Below are 12,212 nucleotides of genomic sequence, written 5' to 3'. Positions count from 1 at the left end.
GTCATCAAGCGCAAGCAAGGGATATTTAGACCCTGTCGTTTCATAACTTCTCTCGGAGAGTCTGTGCAAAACGAGGAATATTTTTGCAAACATTAGAGCCACACGGTAATAGACACACTGTGACAGTTATGATCATAACTTCTTGAGGATATCATATACAAGCAGTGCCATACTAATCAACATCTGGAACTATGGGTTTCTCCCTGCGGCTGCTTCTCGAAATATGCAGTATTGCTCAATAGAAAATTGTATTGCTTGCCATCACCCTGAATGGAATCAGGCCTCAGTAATCTGACGCAACAAAGCGCTGATGTGACTCACGATGAATGAAGAGGGGAAGCCAGGATCGAAAGGAATGATGCTCTCCAAATATTTCACGTGCTCGGGTGTTAGCGAAATCGCCAGAGACTCCAAGTTGGCCTCCAGCTGCTCCACTTTTCGCCCACCAATAATCGGGAACACATAGGGCGTCTTCTGCATAAGATATGCAATGGCCACAGCTGTGATGTGTTTAACACCAACTTCTTTCGCGACCTTCTCCAATGCTGCGCTCATCGCCCTCTCCGTCTCGTTGCGTTCCCAGTTGGTATTCATGAGCATGCGACCTTTCTCTCCTGTCTGTCGGCGGCGCTCCTCTTCTTCGTCGGTTCGAAATTTTCCACCGGCAAGAACATTCCAAGGGGCAAGTGCAAGACCTATGCAGGGGTGAACGTAAGTGGAGGCACCAGATAGCGAGCAACAAGGTTGATCTACCTTCGGAGCGGGCCATTGGTATGATATCTCGTTCAAAGTCCCGAAGCATGACGTTCCAAGCACCTTGGTAGATCACAAACGGTGATTTTCCATGATCCCGAGCATACTGGTTCGCCTTGGACACGACCCAAGCAGGAGAGTCTGAGATGCCCTGCCAGCGATACATGTTAACAAATGTTCATGTCAGCACAGTAGAAATGGGGATACTCACGAGATACAACACTTTCCCTTGTTGCACCAGTACATGCAGACCGTTCATGACCTCTTCGACGGAAGTATCCCAGTCCCACCAGTGCACGTACAGAATGTCGATATATGAAGTCCTCAGTTTCTTCAAACTGGCCTCAACGCTGAGGTGCATCGACTTGACGTTGTTACCGGTATATGATGCCTTCTGGCGAATGGCGTCGTTACCGCGCTGGTAATTGGTCGTGTACTTTAATACATGTGCGTCAGCATCGAACTATATTCATAAAATCCCAAAGTTACTTTTGTAGCGATCACGAGCTGGTCACGGATCCCCCGTTCCTCTGCCCACTCTCCGATGAATTCTTCAGAACTTTGATTTTGACTGAGAGGTTGTGAAGTGTGTCAGCGACGACGACGAATTCAATATGACTGTGACACAATACCCACTAGTTATTGGCAGTGTCGATGAAGTTCCCCCCAGCATCGTAGAAGGCGTCGAGGAGCTTGAATGAGGATATCTTGTCCATACTACCCATCCCAAATTTCTCCCACTTGTCACCGATGCTTCATGGCACCGAGCTGTAAGGGTGAGACATGAACGCCCGCATGAGGGGATAATGCGCGATATCGCGCTAGCCTAGATGATGGCTTTGGCACGGGTGCCCAAAACGAGGTCATTTGATTAGACATGGTTGTAGAGTTGGAGTTGTTGAAATACAGTTTGTATGAAGGTTGGTGGCATTTTATACATGTTTTTCACCTTGACACCTCGTCAGCACCATTGTGTGATCGCTGTGATGCCAGAGAAACGCGTCAGTTGTCTGAGTAAGTCATACCGCACAAACTTCAAATCAGCCTACGTAGTATATCGGCAGGTTCGGAGTGAGTTAATTATGCGCGAGGTCGGAACCGAGTCACTCACGCGTTTGTCATGAACATGTGTAAGACAAGCTTAGTACGCGTCACAGTACATAAAATGTACAAAGAGGTCAGAATTTCGGTTTGGAAGGTCACGTGATACTTTGGAGGAGGGATGTCGGGATCTAGATCTCGATCGATCGATTACTTCGCTGACGGCATGCGGTGCGGGGAGCGATTTCCAATATGAATGCGCTGCAGAGGTTAAATTAATTTAAAGGCGAAGACAAAGGTTCTATAAAACACAAGTAATTCTTTGCGTTCTTAAGGTATATAAATTTGCGAGTAGCACGTTAGTCAGGGACGCATCAACATAGTGCGGCAAACTGTCGGGGTTGCACAATACCATACATCGAAGCACTCTACACAACGCTGTATCTCCCCGCCACTGCAGTGGGATTCCGCATTTCTGCTTGCAGTGCCGCAGCAGACGCTTCGATGAGCAAACGTTTGATCTCTCGCACAGCTTGTTCCACCTGAAAGAGTGTCAATTCAGTGGACTACACCAGTAACGCGTAATGGAACACGCTCACCCTGTATTCCTCGTTGGACTCGATCAAGAGATGGAGTTTGGGTGGTCCTTCCAGAGGAGGCTCTTTCCCAGATTCGTAATATATACCTGTTACAATCAGGTCAAATTAACATACTGAACAATGACGCTTCTGAACAAACCTTTGTTGGTAACTGATGCGCCTGTCATATCGATAAGCTAACCAAGGGAAAAATATGAGTATATAGCCAAAAACCAAACATATGAACAACGCACCTGAACCATAGTTTCCTTGTTGGTGACCCTCCATCTAGCCTTCTGCGGGTAATCATTAATAGGTATGATCGCGTGGAAGTCTGTAGAGTCGAGGTTGGCTTTTCTGAGACCACTTTCGTCTGCCTGGATTTGAGACTGCAGGACCAGCCTCGTTGCCTTCATCTGTGCGTTCAGCTTTGCCATGACACTGAGGGCTTGCTTATGCGCGGCTGTGTCTTTCCCTGCACGCGCAGCAGCATCCTGGGCAGCCTTGAGTGACGCCTGAAGCTTCTCTTCTTCCTTTGCATGTGCGAGTCGCCTAGCAGCTGCAGCTGCTCCGGCTACTCCAAGTAAACCCTTCGAAGAATCAGGAGCGGGACCACGCTTGATTTCGACCTTGAAGTTGCCGAATGTCATATCATCGCCAGCAGTCGTGGGAGTCTTGACAGCAGCTTCATCAACCTTTTCTTCTTCCGGTTCACCGTAAGCTTTCCGCTCAGCCCGATCTTTAGCTTCACGCTCCTTATCGAGCCTATCAAGACCTTTTCCACCAAATCCTGAGCCTGCAACTTGCGCCTTCCCAGACTTGACCTTTTCCAAGAAGCCTAGCGACGTAATAAGCATAGATCACGAATACAATATAGCGAAACATACCGTTGGCCAGCTCCTCAAGCTCACTTGGAACAGCTGCATTACTTGCCTTAAGTGCACGGTAGATATCAACAGAGTACCTTTCTTGTTCAGGAGTTATAAATGTAACACATGTGCCTTTATTGCCTGCTCTCCCCGTACGACCAGCGCGATGAACATAGTCTTCCATATGATTAGGTGCGTCGAAGTTGATAACAAGCTTAAGCTGTTTGACATCCAAACCACGAGCAGCGACAGAAGTGGCGATGACGATGGGAACAACTCCGGATTTAAAGTCGGCAATGGTAGAATCACGATCAACCTGATCCTTGCCTCCATGCAGGGACATGCACAGGTACCCTTTGCGCATAAGGTCACGGAGCAAGTTATCAGCAGCTTCCTGTCTGTCGACAAAGATGAGAGTACGGCACTCAGGGTCTTCGTTGTACATTTGCCCCAGGATATCCAAGAGGCGATTGAACTTGGACTCCTCTGGACGCACTTCAACAATCTGCTCGATCTCCGCGGCGACCACAGAACGCCCGCCAACAGTGATTTCAAGAGGTTTCTGTAGAATTTTCCTTGCGAGAGAGTCCATTTGTTTTGGGAACGTCGCAGAGAAGAGCACCGTTTGGCGGTCAGGTCGAATGTTGTTGATGATCTTCATGACTTGAGGTTCGAAACCCATGTCAAACATCCGATCAGCTTCGTCAAGAACCACATAAGTGACACGCTTAAGGTTTGTCACCCGGCCAGAATTGGCAGTAAGGAGGTCGATCATGCGACCAGGTGTGCATACGATGATCTCAGCACCCTTCTTCAGCTCAGCAATCTGGTCCTTGATTGGGGAACCACCATATGCGCACACAGCCTAATAATGCGGGATAAGATATTATGGATAGATCAAAGACACGAGAAACATACACGAAGGTTCATCACCCGTAAGAATGGCTTGCATTCTCGATGGATTTGCACTGCCAGCTCGCGGGTAGGTGTCATAACAATGGCAAGAGGGCCTTCCATCTGCTCCAGGGGCCGCTGATCCTTGATGTGACGGAACAAAGGGAGGAGAAATGCTATGGTCTTCCCTGAACCTGTCTTTGCCACACCAATGACGTCACGACCAGACATGATTGCGGGAATAGCTTGAGCTTGAATGGCAGTTGGTGCAACATAATTGAGGCGTTTGATAACATCCAAACTTTGAAATGCGTCAGCCAGGGACTGAACATCGAAAAGTAGCTGATACCTACCAGCTGGCTGGAAGACCAAAATGACTCCACTTGGTCACTGGCCGCGGGCAGTCAATACCACGGATTTTGATGCCATCAAGTTCTAGTCGCAAGAGGTCAGCTTCCTCGTCTGTCATAGCAGCAATGTCTGGAGGGGGAACATAAAATTCCTTCCGGAAGGGCTCATATTTGACACGAGAATGGTCGACAGCGGCGATATCTTTCTTCTTTGCCTTCTTTGCCGCAAGAGCAAGGATATCTTCAGGATTAAGATCGGTAGTATCAAGCTCGTCTTCCACAACAGCGGCTTCCACGACTTCATCCTCCCCATCATCGCCCATACGTTCGGCGAGAGGTTTAGAAGATATGCCTTTGCCGCCGTTCATCTTTTTCAAGTCTTCCTCGTCAACTTTCTTCACTTCAACCGACACACTCGACATGAAGGCATCGAGGGGGTCGACCGCGTCCTCGTCCTCTTCCATGGCGTCTGCAGCCTTGCTTTTGATCGCTTGGTCCATCCTGTTCGCCTCTTCGTCATCGTCGTCAACTTCCAGGTCGCCAACACTAGCTTCTCCATCCGCCATTGTCATGTCGACAGCAGGCATTTCGCCAAGGGTCTCAAGCTTCCGTTGTTTGGTTTCGTCTGAATCGTCCATGGCCGCAGCACCCTTTGATACTTTGAGAACTTCAGGTTTGAGGGGAAGACCTTTGAGCCCAAGACCTGTGAGGGCTGCACGGTTCAGAGAAGTCCCAGGTTTGGCGGACGTTGCGGTCGGGGCAGAAACTAATAAGGCATGGATCAAGTGGTGTGAAATCATGAAGTGCCACTCATATTCAAAATGTGCTCACCTGGTGCAGATTTACCTGCGAGAGCCATGGCTTTGACTTTAGCCTCATCAAGAGCCTTCTTGGCTTCGCGGTCCTTCTTCCAAGCCTCCAGCTTTGCCCTCTTCGCCTTGAGTTTCTCATCTTCGGGTGGGGGAGTTTGCGTGGCACCTACGACTGCTTGAGGTTTTGGAGGAGGGGAAAGCGGTCGTCTTTCCCGGTCTTTGCGGTCTGTTGAACGGGAGCGCCGACGGTCGTCTCTTCTGTCATCCCTGTAACTGTCACGGCGCCTATCGTCTCTGTGTCTATCATCGCGATACCTGTCGTCACGATAGCGGTCTTTATCACGTTCCCTATCCCGGTCTCTCGGGCGATCACGTTCTCTATTATCACGTTCGTCGTCGTATCTCCTGCTAGGTCTTTGGGTATTTCGCCTGGTCGGCGAAGGAGACCGGGGTGAACGATGAGATGGTCTTACCCTTTTGTTTGACGTGTCCGGGGAATATGATCTATCCCTGCGCACCATGCTTGTATACAACGACTTGGTGGTGGTGGTCTTGAAGTAAGTGTTGTTTGGTCATGTTAGCTCTGGAAGGTCTTGACTAATAAGTAAGCTAGGATGATCCAAAGGAGACTATCTTGCTTGCTACGCTACCTGCAGGACTCAATTCATGGCTAACAACGTATTGGATCCTTCTGCACTTGTCGGACTTCTTCTTAACATATTACCACCGACAAACAAGACATTAACGTCTCCCCATGATGGTTTGGCAGCGCTTGTCCACACAGCCTTTTCTGCTCTCTCGTTTCGTTTAATTGCAACGGATGACACATCTTCCGCAAAGGAACACCCTAACAATGTTCTTCCTGATGACTGGAACACAAAAGGACTGGTAGATCGTACCTTTCGCTACAGGCATGACCAAAGCGGTCTTGAGTTTGTTGTGAAGGTCATCAAGCTCGGTCAGCGTACATTGATCAGCGCCATTGCTGTTGAAGTGCGTCAGGTTTTATGGATTCGAAAAACAGTATTTAATTTAGAATTTTAGAGTGACAAGTCTGCGTCTCTGGATGTTGCAACAAACGACTTTGTCTCACCGTCGTTTTACCCCTATGACGCAGCCAAGTCGGACACCCCGCCGCTGGTCCATGGCTTCATTTCGTCCAACCGTATCACAGATTTCATATCTCAGCTTAAACTCAAAATAATACAAAAACTCATTCCGGGACTGCGCAAAGAAGGATATATCGAAGAAACTGAGGATTCATCCAGCAATGCTGGACCCGCTCCCCGCGCGGAGATTCCCCCTCCTGCCCCTCCACGACCAGACTCGCCACCTTATCCAGATGACCCATACTTCTTACCCCCCGGTTTACGACCTCGTAATCCGCTGGAGATCGGTCGTCAAGACCTTGATCCTTTCGGTGGCATCAACCCTTTCCAGCCTCCTTCACTGTTCCCTGGCAATGGAGGAGATGGAATGTTTGTTGGTCCGGGTCACCCTATATTTGGTATGAGAGGTAACCGAGGACAGGAGATGCGAGGACCATGGGGTGGGGACGGCTATCTCCCTCCGATGGGAGCCCCACCGGGTGCTCGTTTTGATCCGATAGGACCAAATCCTGGTCCCTTCAACCCAAGTTTCAATGGGAGACCCCGGCGTGGACCTCCGGGAAGCGGGAATGTAAGAGATCCCGATAATGACGAGTTTATGCCCCCTGGAGCTGTGAGTGTGCACTGCAGTAAAACAATTGCCAGCGTAGATGCTTACCTTGAAACAGGGAGATATGTTTATGTGAGAACGAACGGTGTGAAAAGCTGTGAATTTTGTATAGCTGATAAATTGTAACGACCATTGAGAGTGATAACTACGATTACGAGAATATAAGATGTATTTGTACCCTCTTAGCTAGCCGCTAGTACAACGTTGTAGCTCGCTGTGTATCACTGCGCGCTGGTAAGCCCAAAACGGCAACCTGCTGGATTAAGCGGGCTATAAAGCCGGTCGCTCATAATAGCAGCAATAAGTATCACCCTTAGCTCTAGCACACCATGCCCCCCCTTCGCGCACACAGCCCCCAATCCCCTACATCTCCAATGCGTCCCAAGAAGACCGCAGTGCTCCCAGGCTTTCGCCCACCTCCAAAGCCAAAGCCCAAATCCATCTCCCAAATGACTGTGCGAGAACTACACGACCAGCACGATCAGAATGCAAAACTCTTAAACTCCTCGTACGTGGATTTTTTACCCCCAGGTATTTCGCGATGATGGTAGCCTCCGTGGCTCCACTATTAACCTTGTGCGCATCTCTCTTTAGATCAGCCTGCACGTCTGCTCTCGGACAACGTCTTTCGGCTGAGCAAGCAGCCATCGAATCTCGCCTGCTCGAACTCGAGGGCATCGAAGAAATTCGAAACGGTCTTAAGAAGACCAACATTAATGCCGACGAGATCATGATTGTCGACCAGCCGCGTATGCCTCGTGTAATCGATGCCAAGCACAGGGCATTGTCCCGCTACGTAAGTATATACGTTTGTGTTATTTTCGATCACTCATAAGTCCTCGGGATACTCCAGGCACCCATCGCACCAAATGGTACTCAACAGGTCGGCTCCCTGAGTTTACAGGAAGCAGTAGAGCTGGAGCAACGCGCCCATGCCCAAGACGCAGCGAGACAACAACGATCAGATGAACGTAAGAGGCGCATAGGGCTCCCAATCAGAGGGGAAGTCCTTTCCAGAGCGGAAATGGATGCACGAATGCGGGCATTCATGTGAGCGTTTTATTATTCATCAATCTTCATGCTAGTTCTAATAAAACGAATAGCAACTACAAGCCGACGGACTCTGACCTCGAAGACGATATGGATGAAGACGATGAAGACGATGAAGACCCGTCAACATGGTTTGAAGACGACCAGGATGATGGTGTCAAAGGTCAAGACATTATCGAACCGGACTACGAAGAAATCTCTAGCATTATACGGGTTGATGAAAGCAGAGCACGATACAGCACCTTTTTCGAACCTAGGGATGGTGATTGACATGCATAGCATAATACCTATAATGTGTGAGATATGCACTATTTTACTTGTAGTCGTATTATGTGACGTTAGTTAGAGAAAGTGTACATCAGTGTGCATGATTCGAGAGTATAAACAGCGGAACTGAGTAATGAACAAATACCCTATGCGTCATTCCTCTACCGTGCGTGAATGGGGCAGCTTCTACCTCTCTTCAGCCACGAGGACAAACAAGCTAGATTGAGCATTGATCAGCATGGCTGTTGTTTATTGAAGGCAAGTGCTCACGGACCATTGTGGAAACTACAAAAGCAGCTGAGCCTCGCTACAACTGCGCCTGCATTTGCAACGTCAGTTAGTCGACTCTTGTGAGATATATAACATGCATACCCTCTGTAAACTCCTCTAGACAAATGACACCTGTGAAACCATAACCACTCGCATCATTGTCACACAAGAGTAATAAAACAAAACTTGCATTCAACACCCAGAAGTGCGCTCTCGCCAGGCAATTTATAAACCAGATATTTAGCAGCTTGAGGTGTTGTCTCAGCGTCTCCTTCCAGACAAATCTTCACGTGGGCTTCTTGTTCTGCCGGTAGTCCAAGATCTGCAAGGCTAGTGCTGCACACAGGGCACCTGGGATCATCACGATCATCACCAACAAGTTATGGTGCCACCAAGGACCCTGACTTACTCTGCAAGGTCGCTTAGTTGCGAACTAGACTCCTGCCTGTGGAGCTGTCCAGGGGCCATGAGCCTTCTTTGATCGACCACGATTCTTTCCATGGTGGACGAGGTGGAGCCTGAGAATCTAGTGGGGAGACTGGCATTGATTTCATCGTGACATCCTTGACAGACACGCTGAGTCGAAGAGGATGCTGCTGATTCTGGAAACACAGGGTCACGAACAATAACGGACGGATCGAGGAGTGCTCGATGAGAAGAGCAACGGTCACAAAAAATCCGACCACACTTGCGACAATGCTAACGAAAGGTCAGATGACGTGAAAAATAAGTGGGGGTAACGGTTAATCTTACATGCTAAAAAAGATCACAAATCAATCATTAGAAAACACCCGACGTGGTAGGACTTACTCTTCTTAAAAGAAATCCGAACCGCCGATGACAGTCATTACAATTGGACACCATATCGTCTCTTTCCCATTGCGCATGGACTTGGTAAGGCGTGGGGGCAGTCCACCTGGGACTTAAAACTTTCTGAGGTGCTTCGTGGGTAGGCACGCGGAAGTCAGGTGCCTGAGAGAGGTGAGGAGTCAAATCCGTAGGTGGACGAGAAACAGAAGTTGGGTGGATAGGCGCGCCTGAAGGCGTATAACCAGGATAGCGGAACTCCTCTTCGTCCTCATCGTCGTCTTCCACATAATCGTCATCTGGGCCAGAGATGAGCCATCTTTGATTACCAGCCGCGAGTCGGCGACGCTCGAGCTCTCTGCTGTAGGTGTTGAGCAGGACTTCAGCCTGAGTTTTTCGTTCTGTATCACCATCGCCTTGGATACCATCTGATGAAATGATGTGTCAAGAGGCTGCATTAAAAGGCTTACTAAGAATACCCTGTCGCAGTTCAGTGGTTGCACGCTCAAGTTTGGCAATAGCACGCCTTGCTTCGACAGCAGATAAAGTCTCCTCGCCGACGACAGCATCCCGTTGAGTTCCGACTAGATACCAAGCACGAGAGACGTAGTCCTGGGCCGATGACAGTCTTGTGGAGGTCATCGCTCCGAGTTCCTGTCCTTCGCCTTCTCCAAAATCGCCCTGGTCGTTCTCGGTAAATGGGACGAGAGAGCCATCAGACGCAAGATGGTACATGGCTCCATCCGGTTCCTGGAACGGTAGAGGTGGGATGTCAAGCCTACGACGCATCACGCGGACCCAGCGTCTGCGTCTTACCCACGTCGGAGCTCGTGCGGCCACAGATGCGGAGGTCACTGAGCTACTGCTGCTTGTACGGCTGTGGCTTCTGGAAGGAGCGCCTAAGCTAGCTGTCATAAGTCCACTCCCGCTCAGTAAACGCTGAAGCTGAGGGGGCGGTTCGGCAATCCAGGCTTCATCGGGCGAGGAAAAGTCCTCTGCATATTCCCAGGCTGCCTCCACATCAACGCCAGGGTAATCCAACGTCCAATCAGACCTAAAAGACGGTTTAGTAAGTAAGCTAATCAAAAATAACCTGCTGGTCCTCACAGCCAGAAGTGACTTCTTTCGGTGTCCTCAACGGCGGGCCTGTCCCTGGAGCTTGTTTCTGGTAATGACCAAGGATCTCCGATCAGTGGAAGCTGGACACCACTTCGCCAGGCAGCAACCAGTGTGGCGCCCGCGTCATTTGGGGAAGGCAGTTTCAACTCGAATAGTGCACGCCGACCCGGCCTACCAAGGCCATAGTGTGACCACTTTGGCTTCCCACCAGACACTGCCAACGTTTTCAGCCGTGCGTCCAGGCGCTGGTTCTCGTAAAGGATCAAGGGGACGGTCGTGTGCACCGCGAGAGGGTTGTACGGGACAGTGGTTCTGCGCCATCGCTCTGCTTCTGATTTTTGTAAGACCTGGGGGGGACTTGAGAAAACGCTCACAACAATTAAGAAAGTGGACACACCTCACATATCCATACCTCGAACACTGCAGCAGCAGCGTCATATGCAGTCTCACCCCAAATATTCCGGACAAGAGGATTTGCTTCTTGCTTTGTAAGTAAATATATAACGATAGGCGAGTGTCCTTTTGACGCCGCATTCACTAGCAAAGCATTTGAGATGGTATGGAACAAAAAATTTGAACACATACTAAGAGGAGTCCATCCACCTTTACTCCGAATGTCCACACTAGAAATACCTCCATGCTCACATAACCACCTCACAATATCAAGATAGCCCTAACATCCAATAAGCGTAAGATTCTTCGCAGGAAAATTAACAATGATGGTATCAGTAAGACATACTTTTGAACAGGCGTTGTGGAGAGCTGTCCAGCCGTCAGCATCGCGAGCATTCACGTCTGCTCTATCCGGTAGTAAATATGTGATAATTGGTAGGTGGCCATGAAGAGCGGCTTTGTGTAAAGCAGTCTTGTGACCTGTCAGCGTCAATGTGTGTGTATTGATGGTCTTCACTTACTTCTCCCTCGCGATCCTCTAGATCTGGAATTGCACCGCAATCTTCTACCACTGAGACGACGGTGACTTGAGCACATATAAAGAATAATGAAGGTTATCACTCACGCCATTTGACGATGTCTAAGTAACCTCGACTAGCTGCGGCATGCAAAACAGTGAAGCCTGTTCGAGGAGACGCGTCATTTGACAGTGCAAAGGCCTCAACTTGACTGCCTTGCGAAGCTGTCTGGAAGAGCTTCTTCAAAAGAGACAGGTCCCCAGAAGAAGCAGCTGCAGACAAAGCTTCCAACTGAGCAGGAGATGGATGAGGTTGGGTCACGGGTATAGCTGGCGAAGATACTGGAGATGCAATTACATCTACTGGCACCATAGGAGGTGAAACGGGTATTTGTTCTTGCTCTGCTTCTGGATCCGCAATGGAAGTGGCCACATTTTCTGAGGAAGGTGGCTCCCCTCCACTAGCAACAGTGGCGGTCTCCTCAGTGGTACCAGGGTAAACAAATTCCTCCTCTTCCGAGTCTGATTCAGGGTATGTGAATCCTTCTTCATCACTCTGGTCAGAAACATCGCTGGCAGTTCGGGACAACCGCGTGTCAGACAAGCCAGACCTGACAGTTGTCAATATTCAAGGACGCGTATGAAAAGCCAAAGAATGCGCACTCCTCGATAGTCCCTAAATGAGGTTTTCCTAGTTCTGGAGTGGCCATGGTGGATGCGTTTCTGCTCTCACAACTAATGCTGGATGATCAGTAAGGTTTTCGATGGCACTG

General features: G+C 49.3%; 5 protein-coding genes across 5 annotated transcripts; 2 read left to right on the top strand and 3 right to left on the bottom strand.

Moving 5' to 3' along the window:
• Positions 1 to 68: 68 nt before the first annotated feature.
• Positions 69 to 1,620, bottom strand: F5147DRAFT_750320 (NADP-dependent oxidoreductase domain-containing protein; the record flags this gene model as incomplete). Its single annotated transcript, XM_041440156.1, has 7 exons — positions 69 to 266; positions 322 to 695; positions 754 to 904; positions 965 to 1,189; positions 1,243 to 1,324; positions 1,390 to 1,493; positions 1,537 to 1,620. The coding sequence occupies 7 exons, from the start codon at positions 1,618 to 1,620 to the stop codon at positions 177 to 179; spliced, it is 1,110 nt and encodes a 369-aa protein (XP_041298984.1). The 3' UTR covers positions 69 to 176.
• A 429-nt stretch (positions 1,621 to 2,049) lies between these two features.
• F5147DRAFT_667211 (P-loop containing nucleoside triphosphate hydrolase protein) lies at positions 2,050 to 5,859 on the bottom strand. Its single transcript, XM_041435227.1, has 8 exons — positions 5,317 to 5,859; positions 4,489 to 5,251; positions 4,160 to 4,436; positions 3,260 to 4,106; positions 2,627 to 3,210; positions 2,533 to 2,569; positions 2,394 to 2,479; positions 2,050 to 2,336 (listed from the first exon to the last, which is right to left on the bottom strand). The coding sequence occupies exons 1-8, from the start codon at positions 5,816 to 5,818 to the stop codon at positions 2,223 to 2,225; spliced, it is 3,210 nt and encodes a 1,069-aa protein (XP_041298983.1). The 5' UTR covers positions 5,819 to 5,859; the 3' UTR covers positions 2,050 to 2,222.
• A 71-nt stretch (positions 5,860 to 5,930) lies between these two features.
• Positions 5,931 to 7,323, top strand: F5147DRAFT_626114 (PI31 proteasome regulator N-terminal-domain-containing protein). The gene is made up of 3 exons (XM_041432691.1): positions 5,931 to 6,290; positions 6,342 to 7,019; positions 7,075 to 7,323. The coding sequence occupies exons 1-3, from the start codon at positions 5,964 to 5,966 to the stop codon at positions 7,090 to 7,092; spliced, it is 1,023 nt and encodes a 340-aa protein (XP_041298982.1). The 5' UTR covers positions 5,931 to 5,963; the 3' UTR covers positions 7,093 to 7,323.
• Positions 7,324 to 7,345: 22 nt separating this feature from the next.
• On the top strand, positions 7,346 to 8,336 carry F5147DRAFT_767627 (uncharacterized protein; the record flags this gene model as incomplete). The annotated part of the gene is made up of 4 exons (XM_041440900.1): positions 7,346 to 7,547; positions 7,616 to 7,812; positions 7,870 to 8,066; positions 8,120 to 8,336. 4 exons carry the CDS (start codon positions 7,346 to 7,348, stop codon positions 8,334 to 8,336), a joined length of 813 nt encoding a protein of 270 aa, XP_041298981.1.
• A 428-nt stretch (positions 8,337 to 8,764) lies between these two features.
• F5147DRAFT_647982 (uncharacterized protein) lies at positions 8,765 to 12,149 on the bottom strand (the record flags this gene model as incomplete). The annotated part of the gene is made up of 13 exons (XM_041433250.1): positions 8,765 to 8,954; positions 9,013 to 9,302; positions 9,357 to 9,359; positions 9,414 to 9,838; positions 9,881 to 10,160; positions 10,227 to 10,464; positions 10,518 to 10,876; positions 10,927 to 11,066; positions 11,115 to 11,202; positions 11,269 to 11,394; positions 11,444 to 11,508; positions 11,548 to 12,050; positions 12,103 to 12,149. The coding sequence occupies 13 exons, from the start codon at positions 12,147 to 12,149 to the stop codon at positions 8,765 to 8,767; spliced, it is 2,754 nt and encodes a 917-aa protein (XP_041298980.1).
• Positions 12,150 to 12,212: the final 63 nt, after the last annotated feature.

The sequence above is a fragment of the Suillus discolor genome (genome assembly GCF_016758755.1).
Source record: "Suillus discolor strain FC423 chromosome Unknown F5147scaffold_3, whole genome shotgun sequence".
Classification (NCBI taxonomy): Eukaryota; Fungi; Basidiomycota; class Agaricomycetes; order Boletales; family Suillaceae; genus Suillus; species Suillus discolor.
The sequence above is the reverse complement of the archived record's forward strand: the minus strand, read 5'-3'. Positions and strand labels throughout refer to the sequence as shown.

Coding starts and splice junctions, on each gene's coding strand:
- F5147DRAFT_667211 (XM_041435227.1), bottom strand. CDS start 5,818: ATGGTGCGCAGGGATAGATCATATTCCCCGGACACGTCAAACAAAAGG. Junction 4,437..4,488: donor TTTGGTCTTCCAGCCAGCTG/GTAGGTATCAGC, acceptor CGCATTTCAAAG/TTTGGATGTTATCAAACGCC. Junction 2,337..2,393: donor AGTCCAACGAGGAATACAGG/GTGAGCGTGTTC, acceptor ACACTCTTTCAG/GTGGAACAAGCTGTGCGAGA.
- F5147DRAFT_626114 (XM_041432691.1), top strand. CDS start 5,964: ATGGCTAACAACGTATTGGATCCTTCTGCACTTGTCGGACTTCTTCTT. Junction 6,291..6,341: donor TCAGCGCCATTGCTGTTGAA/GTGCGTCAGGTT, acceptor TTAGAATTTTAG/AGTGACAAGTCTGCGTCTCT.